Raw genomic sequence first — 24,280 nt, forward strand, 5'->3', positions numbered from 1 at the left:
GAGAAGAGAGTGGAACTTTTCTTCAGGAGGGAAACTCCTGCATCCCTTGTTTTTGTGATGCTTTATTGACCTAAGGAGCAGTTTAATTCAAAAACAAAACAAAACAAAACACAACTGTTGGCAGCTTACCCTCTGCCTGATTTATTCTTTGGCTCCAGTCAGGTATTTCACAGTGACCGTTATACCTGTAAATAGCTGTATTAAGCTAAAAGGTATAAAGAATACAGAAAAGTCAGTTGCCATTAACTGAGCAGTGACTTTGTTCTTGTGTAGTAACCACAACCCCCTTTTTTACAAACAGACATATCTAATCCCTGAACCTCTTGATTTCACTCACACTATGAATAAGACATTATACATATATTAACTTTAATACCCTGAATAGTCCATTGATTTAAATTCATGCCATAAAATTAAGCACATATGGCAGTCACAGTCTCAGGATGAATTTAAGCACCTGCTAAGAATTCAGGCATTATTCAACACTTAAATTGCCTCTAGATTAGGTTGGTTTTGAGATAAAACTACAGTAACTCATTATTTTCCATGTTGAAGAGAAGAGACAAGAAGCAAAGAAAAGGACTGAAAAAGAGAGAAAATGAGGGAGAAATGAGTTACAAAATTGGATGACTGTATGCAGTTCAGACTTTTCCCACTTGCCAGCCTGGGCCTCCTTTCTGGTCAATTATGCAATTCAGAGGAAGCAGCGTGGTGGGAAGGATCCCACAAGGAGCTGGAACAGGCAATACCAAAAAGAAAGTCTTCCTTGGTCAAAGAGAAATGGCAGGTAAATGGTGTCCTTGTCTTCAGGCTTAATCATCCTAGATTGCTACTTGCTAACCAATACTTCTCATTGAAATGTGTGGTTTGATTTTGTTATGAGGTAACATGGTACTGTAATTCTTTCACCTTCCTCAACATTTATTCTTTATTATGGACATTCTATTAGTCATGTATACATATATGTGATGTTTTAGCAACTTTGTATATTTTATGGGGCCCTGAATTCCTTTGAGCATTATAAAAGAAAGTAACATTCGACAGGATCAGTTCTGGTTTTGCAACTATGACAGTTAAACATTCTTTACTGCAGTGACATATGCTTATTTCTATTTAAGTCAGTCACAAAATCTTGATACACTACTAAGTAGTAAATTAAATTCTAGGATAGTCATCCTACAAAATGTTTTAAAGTTCAACTTCTAAATGATGAAATTTACAGAGAGAAATATCTGCCTGTAAAGTTCCAAGTTGTGTCATCTGTAAATTGCTGTCACCACTTTTCGTCTGGAATAAAATATACTTTTGAAGTCCAACAATGCAGTAAATGATAATACATAAAATAGAAAATTGTCTCAAAATAAACAAAAGTACTAAAAACATTCCTAAAACTCTAATGAGAAGCACTTTGCTGAACTGCATATATTGCCACAAACACTTGGACTTGTACACAAATATCACAAACTTCTTCTCAGTAAGGGTGACAGACACTGGAACAGGCTGCCCAGGGAGGTTGTGGAGTCTCCTTCTCTGGAGACATTCAAAACCCACCTGGACATGTTCCTGTGCGACCTCACCTGGGCGTTCCTGCTCCAGCAGGGGGATTGGACTGGATGATCTTTTGAAGTCCCTTCCAATCCCAAACATACTGTGATACTGTGATACTGTGAAATAAGTACGTTGAATTCACAAAACTTCCAAACATCTCAGTGTTTGTCTTCACTTTTTTTCTCAGAGCCACCAAATGTAACATCTGATATTATTCTATTTCCATTGTTCAGATAATAAAATATCGCAAACACAATCAGAAGCAAGTCCTGGATGCATAAGTGAAAGCTTGCGAAAATCTTAAAACACAAACAAAACATATGTGTGTAACTGAAATCTGTGAGTACCGTCCCTTTCTGAAGGCCAAACAGGAGCTCCTGGATTTACTAAGTGCTGGAAATAAAACTGCAAAAATAGAAGCTAATTCCAGTTATCAATTCCAATAGGTCACCCAGGGGATTGCTAAATAATTGTTACTCCTATCTAGGGAGTATCTGTTTCCACGTGAATTATACAAAACTTAAGGCTAAAAGTGAAATCTAAAGTCATCAAGTTCATACCCATGTCCTGAGGCAGGACCAGGATGTCTGAACTACCTGCTTTTAAAAATTGCCAAGAAGATTCTTTCCACAACATCGGTGAGTGATGTGGTCCAACACCAGCTATTCTCCAAGACAGAAAGTTCTTCCTAATATTTCTTCTATACTTATAAAATTAGCTGAATACTTCTTATTCCAAACTTTGTGAACAAGATTGGAGTCTGGGTTAGAGAGTCATTTTACATGTTAAGAGATTGTTATCATGAGTGCCCAGCTTCACTTGGTTGTGGTTTTACTGAATTTGATTTGATTTTCTTCTTATTATTTTCTTTTTTCTTTTTTCCAGTTCATCAAGTTAATTTAACATTCAAGTTCTTCCCTCCAGATCACTTATAATTTTCCTAGGTTGGCATTTAAGTGACATTCTCTAATTCATCACTGAAAATACTGAGTAGCAGGAACCCTTGCCAGACTCTCCTGCAGTCTCGTTTGGCAGCTTGGGGCTGAATCACAGAACAATCTTGGCCTTTAGTTGAATACATAAGATTTAACCAAGACTTGGACCATGCTTGCTGGTACTTTTCGAAGTGGCTGACCCAAGTACAAAAACTAGAAAAGAATTACCAATGAGTAACAATAGCAGGTAAATTCTGATTGCGAGGATGAAAATGAACACCTCTTTGGGACAGAGATGTCTAGGACCTCGGAAAGATGTCTTGTAGAGCTAAGCCTAGGAACAGAAAGCTTGATGAAAAAATAATGCCATTTTTCAGTTGGACAGATAGACTTTTAGTGCACTGTATCAAGCATCTCTGTACCTTCCAAGCAATTTTCTGATCAATCCTCCAAGCCAAACAGGACCATATTTTCCCATAAGAAACCTCCCAAATCTGAATCAGATATTCAGAAGCTTCATCTTCCTTTACTGCTCCACAATTCAGACAGCTTCATTCAGACAGGATAGTAAGGGGGAACACTTCCTTCTGCCACTGTTTCTTTCTGTCTGAAGTTAGTTGCTGTCACAAAATATTTGTGCTGAACACATCATGCATTTCTTTGATAAACTGATACAACAATATCCTGGAATGTTGACTATTACTAAGGTTCAAATTACTGCAGGTTTCTGTTCCTAATGCACAAAGAACATGAAGAGATTTTGAATAACAGTTTGCAAGGTCTGTGCTTGTTGAGAAATTACTCCCTACCACATATAATACTGAAACTTTTCTCAGTTATTTTTCAGAACAGACTTCGTGTATCAGTCATCTGCCCCTGACTTTAGCCATCAGTTACTATTGAAACACGGTGTCATCTTTCACTAAGGGATTAGCCCATGCCATTCTCATCTGGTATAGTCTTGCACATTTATATATTTAACACCTTATTTTTACATGTCTCTTTCCTGCTTGTAACACAGAGATTATTATTTTCAGAGGTGATGAGGAGATGATCTGTATGAGTACGAGGGGAGCATTCAATTAAATCTTCTAATAAGTTCTGAGAGGGATATAAACTCTTTTTGTTGTGGGTGCACTTGAATCTTTTCTGTTCTCTTCTTTCGCCAGGAAGATATGAGTGGCTGGAGTGTTTGATTCTATATTTAACTAGTTGATGTCAGCTGGATGCCAGCCTCTTTGAAGAGGATCAGCCCCCAGTTTGTCTCGGTACTAGGTACCATGCAGACCCAAGCAGAAGGGTAGAAACCATCCTGGACCAGGCAGGTCATCCCTAAACGTAACTAACTCCTGAAGCTTCAACTAAGGGGTTGAGAGTGCTTTTTTCTGCACAACAAAACAGTAGGGTAAGTGTATTGTTTCCTGAAATATTTTGACATTGTCTGTCCTACAAGCTGTCATATTAAAGACATTTATGTAACCTCTTGACTCTGCAACTAAAAATATGTTTCATTTTTTACCTAGTCAGAAATGTGCTTTATTTAAAGGTGCCAGAGCATCTCATTTAATTCCTCAAATTCTTTATTAGATTAAGAAATGTCAAATACAGCATGTCTGAAATAATAAATCAAGATGTAATTAAAATACTAGTTATGACTTTACATCTTTTTAATATAATGTGTAGGTGTGAGAAGGCCTAGACTATTGACACTGATTTTGCTACAGAATTTAGGTAGCCAACTCAAAGTTCATTCCTTCGAATCATCTATCCATCAGAACATTTCCTAGCATCTGTCTGCAAGCAAAAACTGCCGGTGCTTTTTGCACGACTAACAGCACAATGTTTCTAAATCAGAAATAACTAAATTCACTATTCAGCCATTCTAAACAGGCTATTAGAAATTAAAGTTGGCTGAATTGTGCAGGCTAGCTCAACAATGTAAAAATGTGTTGTTTTTTTTCAGCAAGGAAAAATCGTATCAGAAAATCACAATGTTATCACATTCTGCCATGGTCAAAGAGAGGAAACAACAAGCATCAGCCATTATGGATGAAATACAAAGAAATGGTATAGCGCTGAACACAGCTTACTGTATATGCAATGTCCTCTAGCCCTCCCTAATATATATTTTTAATCATAGAGTTTAACTCTCTTACAGCTTTGTCTATGGGTGTTTTGCCATAAATAATCTTGTGGGAGTATCATGCTGCCTATGGTAACTAATCCTTTTGTAGTTGCCTCTTTTCATTTGAAAGCTATTTTCAGATGAACAACTGTTGTGGAGGAATGAAGTAATCTAACAGCTGATGTACATTCTGCTAGGATAGCCTTTCTGAATATTATTTGGGGTTAATAACATGACTTCATTCCATTTAAAAGGCTATCATGTAGGAAACATGCTGCTCTGTATCCTCTTTTTTAGCTCTGTTTCACGCTGCATTTTGTATGAATGATAAAAAATTTTGAAACAATTGTTTACATCTCTGTACCTTCCTCTCAAGCTTCCTTTGTAACTAACAAATTTTACTAGCATTTGGCAAATTTCTCTAACGCACAGCCACCAATTAATCTGATATACAGAAATCTTACTCTTCTGTTGTTGCACTGATGAAAACGCAGACACTTACAAGAAGGTAGTTTGATTTTCTAAAACAGATTCTTAAAATTACAGTTCTAGAGTGACACCTTAAGCAGCAATTAACTCAGTTAAGAATACAAATCTGCTTGGCTTCCATTAGGTATATGCTGGATGCTTTTGGAGACCCTTCCAGTCCTGTGAAACTTGTTTACCATCTACATCAAAGATCAGTTTTTTAAAGTGATAAGCACCTCACAAGCCTCACTGAAAAAACAGGGAGATCCATCAATATCTAGAATTTATGAAAATTATACCACTCACATAGGATAAAACACTGCATATTAAATTCCAGTATTGAAAATCTTTCTTGTGGGCTTTTGTTCCAAAGAATCTGTGGATGGTTTCTGTACTCAATCACTGGCCATTTGGATGGCAGGAAGAGCAGGACAAGAGACATAAGGTTTTCAGAAAAAGAAGCTACAAGTTTCAGTGCCTGGTCCTACTCCTGATATTTCCTTTTTTTTTTCTTTTTTTTTCCTGTAATTTCTATTCCTAAGCAAAAACCTCCTTCTTTTTTCTGTTCTCCACCGAACACACACTTAAGTCCGAAAGCCAGTCTGCCCTTACAGATTTCATTACAACTTTTTTGTTTCTTTCTTTCTTTGTTTGCTTTTTTGTTGTTGTTGTTTGTTTTGTTTTGTTTGTTTGTTTGTTGTTTGGGTTTTGTTTGTTTTGTTTTGTTTGTTACTGTAAACCCAAAGGTTAAAAAAAACGGCTTTTCATGTGTTTGGAACCAGGCATTTGACATAGCAAATGTTGATAATATTCACAGCAATGTCAATAAATCTAGCATACAGCCCTTGAAATCATTGGAGTTAATGGATAATCTGTGCTGATGCTTGGCATTTGCCTCACATCATCTGTCCTTTATTATTTATTATCAGATTTGCTGTCAAGTTTATATCCATACACATAGATATAACAGTTTATCCTACAAGACATGCTGTGATAGGTGGCCACTAAAGCCATACCAGCTCCTTAAGTGTACATTCTACTTTTGCATCTTCTTTGGATGCCTGGAATATTTAAATGGTATAAAAAATATGACATTTAATGAACTGGGTGTGATGAGAGTCTGAAATACGTAACTGTGCAAGCTCAGTGAAACCAGTTAAGAAACAGAAGGATAACCAAAGTTGTAATCGCACAAAGTGATTTGAACCAAATCTGAACAACTCTTGGAAAAATCAAAAAGAAATCTGTATTTTATATTACTGAATTCAGCTCTATTATTTTTTTTTCCCCTAATTGTTAATTCAACAAACTTAATCTGAGATCTGTATCTGGCAGGCTAACTGCTGTCTTTCTGGAGTTTGCATTAATATTATTAATGAAGGTCCTGTACCTGGTAATTACATAAAAATTAAATGTACTGTTTCAGCCAGTCTCACGGACCTATAAAACTCTCCATAGTTAATGGAGGTAAACAGTAACAGAAGACTCCGTAATGCAAGCCCCAGTAGTTTGGAATGACAGCCAGAGAGCATACCTACTGCGTTTTTATTTCAACCCTTTTTTATTGTAACACTTGCAGGAAAACAGTGAATCTCAAATTCCTTTTTAAAAGATATTCATAGCAGAAACAGTTGATAAGATACAAAATCAGCCAAGTTTTTATCAGTGTCCTAGATTTAGGCAAGGTTGGTAATGACTGAAAGTTCGCATCTCCTGTTGGCGTGTGGGACATGACTGTGTTTTGGAGATGTTCTATGTGTAATAAAATGCTGCAAGAATAGACAAGAGTAAACCCTCTTATGGTCTAGAAGGAGACACTGTAGTAGTAAACTGGCGTGTGGTTGTAGTGATTTCCCCAACCCCTTGGTTTTCCACTAGCAGACTGGATTAATTATAACATTTCTAAGGCTACTTGGTTAAGGTAAATATGTATGTATATACATATGTTTAAGGAGGCCCTTGGAGTTCCTCAGGCTAGCCTTCCATTACACTTAAATATCTATAGTTCTATATGATTTCTTAAATTTATTATTCAGTAGCTACACGATTAACTATCTTTCATGATACAGTTACAAAAATTTTATCTCTGATAATACAACAAACAGGCTGTCTGATATTCATTATTAAAATTTATAATATAGATGAAGGTATTTAGAAGATTGAAAACTGGAGGATTAAAGGGAGAATCTGCAATGAATGAAGGAGGAACTATGTAAATCATATTTAAATAGAGTCGGCTGTGATTTTATGCACAGGACTTAGCAGGAACAAATAGAGGAATTAAGATAAAAGGTTAAGATTTGGATTAAACTATGAATTAAACTTCCAGTGTTAGTTTACAATGTCCATTTATGACATTGATGTTTGCTTTCTGTCATCCTCTAAATGTCCTCCTTTTCTCATTCTTCATCACCTCTCCTGCACTGACACTGAAACAATCCATAGACACATCATAAAACTAGACAGATGATTAGATTTTAGCTGGCAAGGGATTCAAATGAACTTCACACCTAAGTTTTTGGGATGCTGCCTGGATACAGAATAATACACAACTGTGGGTTACAAAGTACCTTGGAGCCTTCAGTTAACATTAACAAGAATGGTACACATGTAAGGGAACAGCAAGGCAAAAAATAGTTAACATCCGGCGTGTCCCAGAAGAATACTGAGTGGTTTGGACAGAGATCACCTTGGCACCCTAGTCTCTGAAGATGTACATACTACCCACTCTGTGTACAATAAAGCTTTTTCTGCGTGAAAATGTTGCTAATTTGATGGGTAGATTTCTTAGTCCTTACTCATTAAAACCATCCAACAGTCCATACCCCTGGAGTGATCTCAAGAAATGACAAAATCAAAATACGACTTGTGGGTCAAGATTTCAGGCCATGGGCCAATAACTAGGGTAATTATCTCAACCACAGAGCCAAACCCCTGCTACTATCTGTCACTGATACAGCTGCATTGGGCAAGCTGAGTCATTTTCTTCCACGTTAAGAACTCCCTGTTTTGTAGTTACCTCTTAAATAACAGGAGGGTGTTAGGATTCTTTGTGTATACTATTTTTAAAGTAGAAGTGCATGCTCTAGCTCCTAATACAGTTAGCTTGCTCCTGCTCCAAGCTAAATCAATTGCAAAACTTCAACTGAAATCAGCATGAACAGAAGGGGATGAACAGTGATGCACTCCAGGGCCCACAAACTCATTTGATTTACTACAAGGAAAAGGTTTGTCTAAACAGTTTAGGCTAAATATTTAATGTACTTGTCTCAACTAAGTTTTCCTACCTGTCAGTAAACCACATTGTTTTTCCAACATAAAGTTACTAGGAGACATACGCCATGTTGAACATGCCATGTACTCAAAGTGAAACTCTGAAAATAAAAATAACTTCCCCCCCGGCACATGCAATATTAACTTTGACATTAGGTACTTTCTGCAGTTAATTTATGTGCTTCTTGTGTGCTTATTCTGGAAGCAAGATAAAGTGTCTTACATATAATTTGCTTTCGTTTCATTTTAATGCATTAAAATGTATGTCAAAGATCAGAATTTAAATCCTGTAGACCATAAGAATATGTGAAGAATAGAATGACTTCTTAAAGAAAGAACAGAATGTGACTTTGAATAAGTTGATCAAAGAAAAACACCAGACCATTGACATAATCCTCAAAGCACACTGCATCTTCCATTTTTTCATGCTGAAGCTTATGCACAACTGAGGAGAACAATTTCAATTAATAAAATGATAAATATTAATGTAAGTGGCAATAGGAATTGTTTTCTTAAAAATTCTGTTCTTACTCTGTGATCTGCTTATTGTTATATTTGTTACATTCTACTACCTTCTAAGTAGAAATAAATTAGTAGAAAACAGTTTGTTCAGCGTTGAAGTTACTACAATCTGAGGTTTAAGCTTTATCTATAGGTTGAGGGCATCTAGTGAGAGAGTTCAGTCACTAATCAACAGTTTGCCGATTGCCACCAGCAGCCCAGTTTCCAGAATATTACCACAAAGGTGACCAGTAGAATCTCTGATATTCAGAGTCCTCCATTTACAGCCCAAATTGATCTCCCCTTCCCCTGCTTGTGCATCTTCATTTTCAAATGCCCCAGGAGGTCACTAAATTAAAGACAAAGATAGAATTTTTTCCCAAGCAGTGAATAAAATAATATTGCACCTAGTAATTCAGTTTCCTCTTAGAGAGAACAAAAAGAAAATGTTCTAAATGTACCAGTTCCTAGATGCATATTGTAATTCTTTGTTAAGGCTCTAATTTTCAACACCTTGAGCCGTATTTTGAAAGCTTCTTTAAAAACAGCTTAAAAATACTATTTAATACAGACTTTCTAATGTAAACTTTTCTCAAAGTACAAAACATGCCCTGGATTTCAAAAGCAAGCAAAATATTAAATAATAAGTGTAAATAAAATGTTTTTAAGCAAAAAATAAACTGGTAGGTGTGTTTAAAAATGGTTACCTGCTTATCTATCCAATGCAGTACACACAAAGATGAAGGTTTGATTTGGGAAAACTGGGGTCTGATGGAATTCTGTTCCTGGTTTCAGCAGAAGCCAGTTTTTACCAGTTTGCTGTTAAGACAGTGTGTAGGAAATTACAGATCTGATTTTCATAGTAGCTGAATGCCATTCAACAAGTAAATTTGGAGCTTGGGGTGCTTAGCATCTTCAAAAAAAAAAAAAAAGCAGGTTCATGGTGTTCAATACTCTGCTCCAAAATTTTGGAAGCATGATTAATTTCACTAACACCGTCCAAAACTATGTTGTGTTAGATAAGTATGCATTAACACGTTGGATTTCAGGTGCAGGGTATGCAATATCAGGCATTTAAGAAAAACAGAGGTATGTATTTATCTGTTGTATTGCAGTTTCACCCAGCTTAAACCTTGGAAAAAAGGTCAGCACCCCCAGAGATATAATGGTAGAGGAACTATCAACACTCAGCAACAGAGGTGCAAGACTCTTCAAGAGACGTCAGCGGAGATCTGACAAATACACGTACGAAAATTATCATTATGTAACAAACAAGCCAAGAAATGTAAGTATTCTGTAAAAACTTATTAATGGAAAAGTGAGACTAGCCTGGGGTTCTCTTGGTGCTCATGACACACATTGTGCATGATTTATTTGTAGTTTCAGGAAGAATAAAAACAAAATCTTGTAGTAGAATGAGGCTAATATGAAGTGAGCCATTTGTATTTTATTGAGCTCCTACAGTATCTGAAGACTTTAACACTTAAGGATGTCAGATTCAAACTGTTCTAATTCAAACTGATTCAGGTTACTAGTGATCAGAGTGCTTATCCTGTAATAATTGGCTCGTTGACTATTGAAAATTAACTAGTTAATGTTATTCAAAGGCTGCAAGAAATAAAAGTCTGCTTCATGCAACTAGTAAGTATAACTATTAAAATAGGTTTGTGGTCTCAATGTGATTTCCAGGTAGCAAAAGGGCACTAATACACCTCTGGCCTGCCTGTCTCAACAAGGAGAGAAAGGATGAAGCTCATCACCAAAAGACAATTATTCTTTGAACTAGTCCTTCAGGAACTGGGTTAAAGAATTAGTGATACCCTGCCAATCCTCATGGCAGGAACTAAATGCACCTGGCATTCGTCTCATCTGTGGCCTTTGCAAAATATTTAAACCTTTTGCTTAATATCTGAAAAAAGGGACAACAACATTCATAAATTTTACCTAACTCTCCAGCCAGCTGTGAGGTTGAACTATCTGAACATGAATACTCTATGCCCAGTCTAATACAGCATGTAGACAGTCCCTCTAATTCCAGTATTGTATTAAATTCTGCTTCCCAGTTACATGTATGCATCCCCACTGATTTCAGATATGAAGGTACATGACTAAAGAGGCAGAATTTGTCCCAGTACTTTTAAGTTGCTTTGAAGATGATAAGATGCTACAGAACTTTGTTATTATTATTTAACCTAGGAAATATTTCTTTGGAACAGCAATTCTCTTTCCCTGAAGCTTTTACAATCATTGCATAGCTGGTGCTATGATTGTGTTAGCATCCAACCCCTATAGAATTGATACAAAGATTTTGACTCAATTCTTCCTGAATCTTTTCTTGGGATAAGAAAAATCATAACTACATGTAATGTGTTGTAGTGATGTAATCTAAAGTTTGTTTCAGTATAAACAGGAAACAAATAATGTTTTAATAAGAACAGCAAAACACCAAAGGGCTTACTCATGTTATGTTGCATTTTACTAAAGAAAACACACACACACTTATTAATTAATCAGAAAAAAAATGAATGCAATTTGTTGACTCTAAGGAAACTTTTTGTCTAGTTGCATCTCATATAGAGGCTTTGGGAGTAGATAATAGAAGAAGCATTTGCAATCTACTGTTGTCCATGCTAACCAAAATGTTGATGGATTTCACAACATTCAGAGAGGCTGTTATGGAAGCTGAATTCAATATTTCCAATATCACAGCTGAAATCTCTAAAACATTTTTTTCTCTTATTGAAGAAGGAATTTTCTATGCTCCGTTGGCTGTAAAGGTTTGTAATTCTGTGCCATTTACATTTCCCAAATAAAAAAAATGAACTTTACTTGGGAAGAAAAGTATGTCTTAAAGCCCCATGCCACAGAAGAAAAAATTTACTTTTAATTTGTTATGGTGCAGATATTTCAAACTTCTCTTCATCAGTCATTCAATAGAAATCAAATTACACAGGGATTAAATGAGATCACGTTTGAGTTTTGATAAATCTGCCTTTTAAAAATAAATCTGCACAAAAGAAATCCCATATAAAAAATCTGCATAACTCTATTGAACACCTAAAACTATTATTAAAACACTATGATTCAGAAGCCCATCTATGAATACTGTCCCTCCAATCTCTCCTTCTATTGAGTGTTAGATGGTACCCAGATAAATTCTGAGCACACCATCAATCTCATCAGAATTTTTTATCCAGTTCAGTCTGACAGATCAGTTCCCTCTAGTCTACTTCTTCCTACAAAAACACAAAGTACAAGTGCAATAGAGTCAGTATGATGTTCTGCCATGGGAAGTAATGAAGCCTCTTTGGTTTCTGTTCCTGTCTCTTAAATGCCTATTTAGCCACCACTGGTGGTGTCTTCATCATCTTTATGATTCTGGCTGCCAAAATTAATCTCGCTAACATACTTCAGGATGGCTACAAAACATACTGCCTTGATCTTTTTTTGTTTCAAGGTTAAGCAAGTATTATTTGTTTGCTTTCCTACTTTAAGAAACTCTTACTATAAACCAGTCTATATTTAAATTGCTTTTAGCCTATGTGTCATAGCTAAAATAAGATATTGACTTCTTATGAGACTCTATATTTATGCAACAATGATTAAGCCTTTGGATGTTTCCTCAGAACTGATGACCTGATAGGAGGGTGGAAAATAACAGCATATCGTTAATCTCCAGAAAGTGATCTGTACTGAATTTGTTATCTCTATTATAAATAAAGGAAAAGAAAATCCCAAACAAAAGCAATTAAACAAATGCAGTGAGTTTTCAACTAATATGGGAAGAGAAGCTTTGAAGAATCAGTGCTTTGAAATGCAAATGGCTCAAATTTGCCAGATTTCTTGAATCTTTGGTTAGCAAGGCTGCTCTGTCTGGCACATAACAGCTCCTGGTGCCTAGTGACCTAAGGAACATGTTAGGGGCCACTCTGCCAAAGTGATCAGATCTGGCCTTTGCTGTGAACCACAGAGTCCACAAGCACAGGTAGAGGTTGTGGTGGCAGTGTGGTGTGAGTAGCAGATGGGATGAACTCTCTTTGTAGACTGCACATCGATATTTCAATATCCCAAATGTAGGAAAAGGTCAGACAAATCAGTTGGATTGTTAGGAGGCTTCAGGAGACTTGCTGATCTATCATAGCTCACACCACCTCCAATACTTTCTATATATTATTCACAGACTTGTGATACAGACATTTAAAATTGTGCTGGGATACTGTTCTTAACACTGAAAAATGATTCATTTTTACCTACATAGCCTGGGAAATGCAATCTAGCAAACAGCCTACCAAACACCAGGATGGTTGGCCTTTGGATAGTATACCCTGGATCTCATATCTGGGCTATAAATTGGAGTCACACTCCAACCCTCAACAGAGAATAAGAGGCTTGTGTTCTGTTTTGCTGTTTGGTTTTGGTTTTTTCCCGCTATGGTTGGTTGGTTGGTTTGTGTGGTTTTTGTTGTTATCTTGGTTTGGTTTGGTTTTTGTTTTCCCTGTGCTGCCAATGATATTTATTTCTATTTGAATGCAGCATGGAGAGCCCATACCGAGTATTAAAATGGACGGCCTCAGCATTGAAGGAATTCCCCAGCATGCCCCAATGACACCTCCTAATACACCGGATCCCCGGAGCCCACCGCATCCTGACAACATTGCCCCAGGTAATATATGAGTTTACAGACATTAAATACACTCAGTTCTCATTTCACAGCAGAGGAAGGACCTTTAACAAGATTCTTTAACAAGAATTTGTTAGTGGACTTACTATTAGAAATCAATAAATTTGAGTCAGATAATTATTCACAGAAATGTAAAGCAGTGCTCTTCGATTGTTTCTGTTCATTTTTTAAGATTTGATATGCCTTTTGTACTTTTCCCTAAACTGAAAACATGCATTAATATCAGAAGAGACTGTTCCTATATTTACTGATCTTATAAACACTGAGAAACAGATCCTCAGATTTTAAATCAGATTACTATAGTGATTTTTTGTTTCCAAACCTTTCTTTCTAATATGCAACACAGTACTCAACAGTTTGAAAGTTGTCCATTGTAGTTTAATTACCTATAAATGTGAATCTGAAGTCACTGCAGGTTTTGCTAGAAACCTTTACAGATCAACTCAAAAAGGAATTTGCCTCTGGCTGTATAAACTGTTCTTTTTTAAGTCCTTAACTGTGAGGATACTGTTTTCTTTATTTAAAACAGTGAACCACAAGAAGGCCTTATTTTGTATTCTTTAAAGACCAGAGAAGGGTAATTTGTTTTAATTAATTTATTCAGCGATATAGCCTTTCTTCCTGTTTATGAATTATCCATGAGCAGACTGGGGTTTTTACAAATTCATTCTTTGTTCAGAATTACTCAATGCATGTTTTGTGCAGACCTTTTCCAGACTATGTAAAGTAGGTCAACGGTGCTCTGTAAGTGACTACTGAGACTGTGCATCCATGAGTCAAATACAATGAAAACAGAGGTGACTTCCATTGCTAAGACATGATAGAAATCTTCAAGACCTTCTTTAGGCAAAAAAAGATTTTGTTTACTTCTGGCAAAATAAGTAGATATTAAACCACAGAAGTCTTTTAAGCTTATAGAAGAAAACAACGTTGATTTAAAGAGCTAGATGTAGTGGGTAGAATAATTTCCCTTGTTTTTCAAACAAATAGTATAACTCATATAATTGGGTAATACCTTGCTGGTTTTAATTCTTCAACTTGTACATTATGGTCTGGCTCTGTGCACCCCTCACTCCACTCCCAGTTTACTCCTGCCATATTGTACTTGGCTTTAGAAGAAAACACTCTGAATATGGAATTTACTTACTTAGTAAAATTCTGATCCCAGCCTGATCCTCAGATTATTATGGAGAGAAAACAACTGATTCTTCACTTTTTCAGATAATGAAAAGGACCAGAGAACCAAGCAGGCAGGACATTTTAAAGCATCTAAGGTGGAGATAAAAACAAAAACTCCACTATAATGGCTATGATCCTAACTCTTTTTAATACTTTTGGAAAAATTCACCCAAAGACTATATAATTGTCTTAGTTTTAACCAAAAGGCTGTTTTAAAAATCTTTTTATTAATTCAGCCCAAAAGCTGCGTAGATATAGTCTGGCTTCAAACAAACGCTTATGGTGATAAAACCAAATTTATAGAAAACTAAAATAAATTTAGCCTCAAAAGAGGGTAGAATACTTGAGAGCAGTTATCTAAAAGGCTACAAATTCCCTCTTCCCAGCATTCTGCTTCTGCGTATCTTTGGCCAAGTGACTTGATCCAATTGTTCATTTTATCTGTGAAATGATGGTATATTACTTCCTAGTTACATAGGATGGTGGTAAGAAAGCAGAAAATGCAAAGTATTGTTATAATGGTTTTACCTTGATTGCCTTGTAGGATATTCTGGACCACTGAAAGAAATTCCTCCTGAAAAGTTCAACACTACTGCTGTGCCAAAGTATTATCAGTCTCCCTGGATAGAAGCCATTAGGGATGATCCAGAGCTGCTGGAAGCCTTATATCCTAAACTTTTTAAACCTGAAGCAAAGCCAGAACTGCCTGACTACAGGAGCTTTAACAGGTAATTCTGAATGGACACTGAATTTTAAAGTGCAGAGAAAAATTGCTATGAAATGAAATGTTTCTACCAGCTGTAAAAAAACCCTACCACCTGTGTTTGCAAGTATATGCTTAAAAATGAACACACACACACACACACACACACACACACACACACACACACACACACACACACACACAGATTAGAAGTGGCAAACAAGATCTTTAAGGAAAAAAGTAGTGTCTCTCTGAAGTATGGACCTGAAATTAAATTCTAGAACCAAGTATGTAAGATGAATTGAAGGAAGGAAGGAAGGAAGGAAGGAAGGAAGGAAGGAAGGAAGGAAGGAAGGAAGGAAGGAAGGAAGGAAGGAAGGAAGGAAGGAAGGAAGGAAGGAAGGAAGGAAGGAAGGAAGGAAGGAAGGAAGGAAGGAAGGAGAGAAAGAGAGTGGAGGAAAGCAAGGGAGAAGGAGAGGAAGGGAGAAAGGGAGAAGTAAAGGAAAGGAGAAAGAAAGAGACTGAGGGAGATAAAGAGAGAGAAAGAGGGGAAAAGAGAAAGAAAGCAAGATAATACACCACCATGTTAATAATTAAGTCTGTGTGGCACACTCTTCTCAGCAGACAAAGTGACACATACAACTCAGAGAGATGTGCCACAGCTGCTGACATTGGAACAGTAACAGCACAGTCTAGGTACTATGGTTATTGTAACTGAAAAACAAACCAACAAAAAAACCACACCACTGAACAAAAAAACCTGCCAAAGATACATACACATGGAATAGAGGCAGAATCAGTTCTCCCTCTCACAAGACAGATTCTGAGTCCAGCATGCAAGTCATTACTGTGAAAGACAGGATCAGACAGGGAACAGAGGCCCCATTAACAGGGGTGTGTGTATTGAGATGGCATCTGATGGCTTCTTTGTGGATTTTTAGCTGCTCTATGGGCCCATATTCTGTTAGCTGTCCAATTTATTTCTATGAGGGGTTTTCTCTATGTATGACACGGCAGAACTGTGGCACACCACAGTCCAAATTTCATGTAAGGGAAAGGTCAATATTCTCTCTTGTAACTGCCATAAAAACTTAAAACTCAGCACATAAATCCAGATCTAGACTGTGAAACTGGTAAACTCAAAACACAAGGCATACAGATATAATCCAACACAACTCTCCTCATGGAAGAAATCCACATCCAGAAGAAGATTAAAGGATGTCTGGTGGACCTAGAAAAGCTGTTTGTTAGATACAGTATGCTCAGATTTATGTTTTCGAGCAAGAAGGAGTAGATCCAAAAAGAAATAGAGAATTCACAAAATTGAAATTCAAGATATTAGCCTCTTGGAGAGGACTTTACAGCCATGACTTAGATACCTACACTCCTAAAAATGCACAGGAGAGTGAGATATCTGATTACGGGATTCAAACCAGCACACTGCATACCAAGCTAAACAACAGACAATATTACAGTGAAGACTAAATGTGACTTAAATTTCTCTTTGCTAAGGCCATCTGCACCTAATTCCGGCTGCATGCCTTCAAGTCAGGATTAGATTAAGGTTCCCCTTTCCAGCAACTGAACAGGGGTCACATAAATTCTTTTAAAATATGTATAAACAATAAGGTTCATTTCTTTGGAAAGAGCATTTTCCTAGAATGTGGCCAGTCAGAATGTGTGACAGGAATGTCAAGCCCTGAGGAGGGGTGTAACAACCCAGTTTCTGGCTCTTCCACAGAAGAGGTAAGAACATTCTTCACTTCCCTTATTAAGACCTGTGCCATAGTACAGAAAATACATCCTCCTTCTCTAGCTGAACACTTAAGAAACTCACTTGGGGAAAGAGAAACCAGGGCCCACATCTGAGTTGCCAGACCTTTAAATGCACTTTAATTATTACCCAGTAAAGGAAACAAAGAGATTTAGGAGCAGAAAGCAGGACCTATAGTCTTTTGCTATTAGTTGTACAGCCTGATGTCTAGCCTAAGAGTCCCACTCTGTCTAATCTAAGTAACTGTTTATTTTTGGGTAGCATTTTTGCTGGTTATGGCATTTGCTGGGGCAGTCAGGTCCACGCTTACAAAGAGATGCCCTCAGGCTGAAGAGAATCCAAATCTCAAAATCTCTTGCAGAACAGCTCTGGTCACAGACATACCATTATCTGACACAGAAGTTCAACACCAACAGCCATGGATTTTGAGTCGAAGTGCCATGACATGCTATTTTGCTCAAAGCTTGCTGCAGTAGCATATCATGTGTGTTTTCAAGCACGGAAGTTTAGGCAAGACATTATTAATTAGAGAATCACGGATGAGCCTTGGTATGAGATAGGTGCAGCTGCCAGTAGATCTAAGATAAAGGCAGATCTGTACAAGCACTTGCACAAGGAAAATATGAGGCATCTCAGGAATTTCACAGCCTATGGGCTTACGCATAGGGTGAGATATCTCTTTGGACTTCTGTGTCTAGATCCTACTAAGTCATTCTGTGCATCTAGGTCACAGCATCCTTGAATTCTTTAATTGCAGTCTTGGAGAGAAAGCAAATGATAGTGTATCAAACAAATTAAAGTGTGATATAATGACACCATTTTGTTATCAGTGAGGGTATCAGTCAAGGCTTTCTATCATGCTTCATCATTCGGCAAAGTGCCTTTATGTTTATTCTACTGCAAAACACTGGTACAGTCACCATTAGTCAGGCGGGGGTGTGGTTAACAGTAAGTGTGATGCATAGGACTCCCAAAGGAAATGGGACTGACATTCTTCCCAGTTCATTCAGTGGTATCTGTTAAAATGGCATTCAAGTCTTTACAGGCCATATCAAGTTTCCCTTCAGCTTTCCTTGTTACACAATCAACTGCAAAAGCAACACAACTTTAGCAGCTAGGATGTCTGATGTGTTGGAATAGCTGCACACATGCATGGCTTAAAAGTATATTCAACGCTGAACATCATTCAGATGGGTTTTTTTCCACCACGAGCAATTAAGTCTCTGGACTCATAGTCTCTATATCATGTAGCAGTGCAGAATTTATGACAGCAGCAGAATGAGCAGCTTTTGAATTCATTGGGGTATTAGTTGGGGTCTAATAAGATCCCTGCAGACTGCTGGCAGGCCCATGAAGGAAGAAGTGGTGGCAACAAATGTCAAGCACATTTGTCTTCTGAGGCAGGGCTTTCTGTGAGACATCTAGTACTGGTTTAACAGCACATAGCACTAGACAGAATGCAGGATCAGAGAAACTGGGTTCTGAGAAAAATCTCTGAACAGATTGTTCAGACACGACTACCCATCTTCTTCATGGATGAAAATGAATCCGTGCTAGCAGAGAAATGCTGCAGAGCCATGCTATCTCATTTCTTTTGGAGATTAATTCCTATTAGGATTTAAGCATTATTTGCTGGTGAAAAATTTTCTTGCCTCTTTTACCAGTGTGGAAGCACCTAGTAATCATCTGTGGGAAAGACAGTATGAATCTACATTTGTTGAGGAGTTTGTAATATTAATGAAATTAGTACTTTTATTCCACCTGTTTTCTTGGAGCTGGATAAAATGTCAAAGTTGGATTATGAGTGACATACAAAGCACTACATCTTGCTCACATAAGACAAGCAGGTCTGACTAGTTCTGCCTCTTCTACCAGATAAATTATTGCTCAGCTTTCTCAGTTCCTAACGACTATTGTTTAAAAGCACTACAGGAATCCTGTGCATCTGGAATGTGCTCTGCTTTTATCAATTAATGGATTACAAACTCTATTGTAAAAATGCTGAGATCCAGAGTCTCAAATGAATTCTGGTTGCCTAACTTGAAGTGATGTGAGATTCGTGGAAGCTGGGTGTTTAGCTGGTTCCTTAGCACCTAAAAACCCCTGTGAAATAGGCATTAGCTCTTGCATCATGAAGCTCTGAGCATTCTATAGGGTCAGGTTCTCTGCTCTTCTGTCTCCTCTTTGCACAGAATTAACAATAAGCAGAACGTTCTAAGAATGGTATTCCCATTTTAAAACATGAAACTCACATTTTTGGAAATTATGTAATTGAAGCTGATAATCCAATACAAGTAAAACATTTCTTCAGGTTTTCCCAAATAATCAACTACAAGTAGTCTCTTATGTTGAGACAATACAATGTTCAATAAGAAAGATTGTGGAAAACAAAACAAAACAAACAAGAAAAACAACAATAAACTCCATAACCAGAAGCCCTGCTAAAACAACAGCTAAAAATAAATGTGCCTGCTGTTGTTAAATCATTCACCGACTTTTTAGGAATATACAAAGTGAATATTAAACACTCTCTTACACTTCCTGGTGCCACTTCCTATGGCTCTGAACCAGCATTTCTGCCCTTATGATGAGCAATGACTACTGGAATTTTTTACACATGAATTTTAGGCTTCTATACAATGACTCAGAGCTCAAGTGATACAGTTGATGTGCACGCAACACAGGACATTACAACACCATGTTGTCAGACGAGTTACTGCTCACAAAAATATACTGCTGCTGCAAAGGAAAATTAGCATCAATTAGCCCACTACTGTACTCTCCTTTATGCCAATCGTCATGTGCTTCTGCCTAGCACGCAGGAATGCCTAATTCTCTGAGGCCAGGCTTTGTATAGGAATACATGGGTTTTTTTCCCCACAAAAGATATTTAAATTTCCACAGAATGCCCCCCCATTTCTGTTAGCTACAGAAAAATACTACAAAGAGGAAGTTTTACACTTTAAAATTGTTTTGCATTTTATACAGCTATTATTGCTCTGTTCACATTGATTATACCTTTAATTTACATATTGATAAGAATTAAGTATGATAACAATGTGAGAATGTATATCTTAATTAGAGCAGCAACTAAAACAATTATTATTATCCTGTAAGATGTAGATCACTACATTCACTCTGTGCCAATTACCAAGCAATTATTTTTAATCAGTATCATACAGTATCCAATTTGACACTGTGACCTAGAAGACAGTCTCACAAGAAAAGCTTGATACCAGAGGCACTTCATATAAAGAATTTCCTTTGACCTCAAGAGAGTTTAACAGCTAGACTGGCTGCTGCTGCGAAATCTTGCCTTGTCTTCATTTGAGAAACAGTTTTAGAGCTTAACCCAAAGCCTCACTCGTCTGTCAGTATGTGTGCATGCCCAGAACTTTCATGATCTTACAGGATTGACCCTTTGGAGTTAACGCCATCCCCTTTGACAAATGCTGCTCGTACTGAAATTCAGTGAATTATCTGTGTAATGACAGAGCAGTACCATTTCTTTTAGGTCATGGATTCATTTAGCTGAATTAATCTCTTTATTTTTGTGTACTTTGCTTTCCCTAGGTTCTATCTATAGTTGTCTTGCTAAAAATCCGACTCAGATCTTCAAATAATTTTAGTTTCTGTTGGTATTGATTTGTCTGGGCTTCTGCTGTAACACCTGGAAACACTGGAAATATATACCAGGAGATCTGGTGTTTTGTATCAAACACACAAAACCTGTTGATGAAATTCTATTTCAACAAAAATTCCTTTTCACATGCCACATGTACATCACGTTGTATAAATCAGGTGTTCATATGTAGTTTAGAAATCTGACACTCTCACCTGGTCAGAAAATATTCAAACAAAGTTATACAGCTGATCAAAATGCACATGTAATAGTCTGTTTAGTTACATTGGCTTATACAAAGAAGTCTGGAAAAAGTAGACAGAAACTCAAATATAGAATAATCATGGGGGGTATTTGGAAACACTGTTGTTCTAAAATGTTTGCAAATACACGTAACAGTCAGTTCCTGCTTACGATTTCTTATCTTTTACTTTCTATAACTTATCGCCTGATGGAACATTTACATTTAAATAACATGAAAAATACTGTCTGCAGACTAGGGGTCACTTTCAGCCAGTGTTTCAAGGTTTAGTTACATAAACATTTTCTTCAGAAACAAAACTAGTGTAAGAAGTCCTCACCCATTCCCCTCCTTTCCAGAGCCTGTTGTCTTTGGCTGTTCCTGTCTTGCTTCACATTACACTTTACTGCCTCCTCACTTGTTTTGCCACGATTGTTTGAGTGTAATGATATAAACCAGATTTCTTAAATAATTTGGATTTTAAAATGCTCCTTTGTTTTGAAGGGTCTTTGTTTAACCCAGATCACATAAGTGACTCAAGCTTATATAGCACAACCCACACATATTCTAACTGGTACAACAATATGGTGCTGAAATGTAGTGCAGCGGGAGGAACAAGCAACTGGGGATAGGAGAAAATGGGGTGAGAACTTCCTAAACTAATTAGCTACTAGAGAGAATGTGTTGAACTATGTTTTCAGACTTATCAACTCATCACCAACAAAAGAAGTTCAGTAACTGTGACTCACCAATGACAAGGTTTTCTTGCAACATCTTCCCTCACCTTTTCAGTGCATTTGAATTTTGAAGAAGGCTGAAGGCTTTATCTAAGGGAAAATAAATCAGATTTTAAAGAGAATTTGCCAGAAAAACAATCAGTGTACTTTCCCCAAAAGCCTGAAAATGTAAACAAGAAACTGTACCAAATCTGCATAATTAAACTAGCTTCTGTTCTTTTCAGCTCCTGGAAGGAAAACAGATCTTTTTAAACTCATGTTTCACTTTTATTTCTCTAATATCTACAGGGTTGCCACTCCCTTTGGTGGTTTTGAGAGAGCATCAAAGTTGGTTAAATTCAAGGTACCAGATTATAATCTACTGATGCTAAATGATCCCAGATTCATGATCCTTGCAAACCCTCTCGCTACCAGAAGATCCTTCAATAGGACTCCTAAAGGATGGACGTCCGAGAATATTCCTGTTGTGTTCATTCAGCCTTCTGATTCTGACACTGTTCCAGAAACAGAGGACCTGTGAGAGAAGCTGCACTCTACATCGTACAAAATGCTGAAAGCTGCACATCCATGTATTTTTGGTCCAAATATTACTAAAGGCTACTGACAAAATTTCTCCTTGGCAGCTGGAGTATAAGTATTAATGTCTGATGCAGTGTCTCTTTTCTGGCACCTAGTTTCATCTGTAGACATAATACAAATAAAGGAATTTGGAAATGTCAACTGAGATTTTTTTTGTGTTTCCACATCTTCCCTTATTTCAGTGAAAACTACAATATTTCTAAAATGTTTGTTTGCCATTTAAGAACAGGTGTATTAAGAAAAAGGAAAAAAAGTGACACGATTATCAAGGCATTTTATTTGATAAGTATGCTGATTATGGCAAAATAACTGAGCAATACCACAACAGTGCACTCAGTGCACTCCAAATACTGCCCGTTCAAGATAAGCTCTGACAAAACAACCTTTTCTCCCAACCCTGCTTTCAGCCAAAATTAAGAATTTTGTCATTACTTCAGTGACAGCAAGTTGAGGCCATTTTCTTCCTTTCTGACTCTTACTCAGCTTTAATTATGGACATCTATATTCACGTCACCTGGATTTGTTTACAGAAAATGCAACAAATTTGGCAATGACAAATATTACAAAGTGGTATGAAAAATTACAAAGGTATTTCCTGGATGAGTCTAGAATGTTTGTGTTAATCACAACTAAAAAACCTGCCAATGACTGGTTATGTCAAACATACCAAATTAGTATCGCTGAGTTATGTTACCACACATGCTTTATTGTTACTAGAAAGAAATTTCATACACCTTTTCCCCTACAGCCATAGTATATACTGGGACTTAAAAACATGTGAGTTTTCTTGCTCTCAATATGCTGGCAAGCTCTGACATTTTAGAAATACAAGTATCAGGCTCTTCTTAAGCATCTGTAACTACACAGGAAGGCAGGCAAAAATCAGTAAGAGGGTGCTGGTTTTCAGAGTAATTTTTCAGGTTACAACTACATTCTAGTAAGAGGCAAATACCAATTTGGATATTCTAATATACAGTTTAGTTTGTTTGTGTTTTGAAACAGGATACTCGGCTTCAACCAACAGGCTACTCTCCTCTCATATATCCTAAGTGCTTCTCCAGGCCATTATGGTCTCCAGGTGTACATGCAACATCCAAGAGGCTTCTGAGTATCTCAGATACTATTTTTTTCTTTAAATCAGAATATTCATAAAATTTTGCAAGGTCTATGGTAACATGTTTTTCCAGATATTTTCTTTATTTATGGTTTTGGTGATTAGTGATTAGTTTGAGGACACTAACTGTGGACATTGTATAACAATTATATGGACAATGACAAAAAATATGAATTCTTCAAGCCTAAAAATACACAGGCTAAAGAAAAAAAAATACCATGAGGAGCAATGCAAACAAGAGGAATTTGTTTTTTTATGAGCCACCATGAGCATTCACAAGCCCATTTGAACAGAAATGAGAGAAAATTAGTGCACAGCACCTGCACAGTGCATCCCATGAAGAAGGAACACATAAAATTTATTGTATACTCTATAAAAATAACCTATACATGCAGAATATACCATCTTGCTTCTTACACAACATACATAATGGTAAGTTTACTTTCCTATACATCTACAGATCCACTGGAGCAGAACGAGCTCAGGAGGCTTAAGATGTTAGAGAAGTACTGAGCCTGCTATCCATGTGTTCAGTTGATGGTCCAAATAACAGCACTAGATGTGTCTGGAAATTAGTGACAGTCCTTAAGTCCTCTAATTCAGTCTGAGACTTCTGAAATGAGCTGTGTCACAGCAAAACTGGTAGCTCTAATTCAGCACTCAGCTACAATCATCAGCTACAGCAGAAGAATAAGAACTCTGTGCCTCCAGTTCTCCTGGCTCTGCTACCATAGGGTGAACATATACAGTAGTAAATCAGATGTGTCCAGACAGCTCTTTTTAAAACTAAGGTCACTGGT

At 37.0% G+C, this 24,280-nt stretch overlaps 1 protein-coding gene and 1 long non-coding RNA gene across 2 annotated transcripts in view; one reads left to right on the forward strand and one right to left on the reverse strand.

The window, feature by feature from the left end:
- Nucleotides 1-21,880, reverse strand: part of LOC309439232 — a 68,978-nt gene extending 47,098 nt beyond the window's left edge. Inside the window, exon 1 of the long non-coding RNA XR_014183945.1 lies at nt 21,800-21,880. This is a non-coding gene — a long non-coding RNA (uncharacterized lncRNA). The remainder of the gene's footprint in view (nt 1-21,799) is intronic.
- MYOZ2 (myozenin 2) lies at nt 3,654-22,501 on the forward strand. Its single transcript, XM_082051476.1, has 6 exons — nt 3,654-3,888; nt 4,447-4,550; nt 9,966-10,135; nt 13,384-13,513; nt 15,255-15,438; nt 22,076-22,501. The coding sequence occupies exons 2-6, from the start codon at nt 4,475-4,477 to the stop codon at nt 22,305-22,307; spliced, it is 792 nt and encodes a 263-aa protein (XP_081907602.1). The 5' UTR covers nt 3,654-3,888; nt 4,447-4,474; the 3' UTR covers nt 22,308-22,501.
- The last annotated feature ends 1,779 nt before the right edge of the window (nt 22,502-24,280 follow it).

The sequence above is a fragment of the Streptopelia decaocto genome (assembly GCF_964273445.1).
Source record: "Streptopelia decaocto genome assembly, chromosome: 4".
Classification (NCBI taxonomy): domain Eukaryota; kingdom Metazoa; phylum Chordata; class Aves; order Columbiformes; family Columbidae; genus Streptopelia; species Streptopelia decaocto.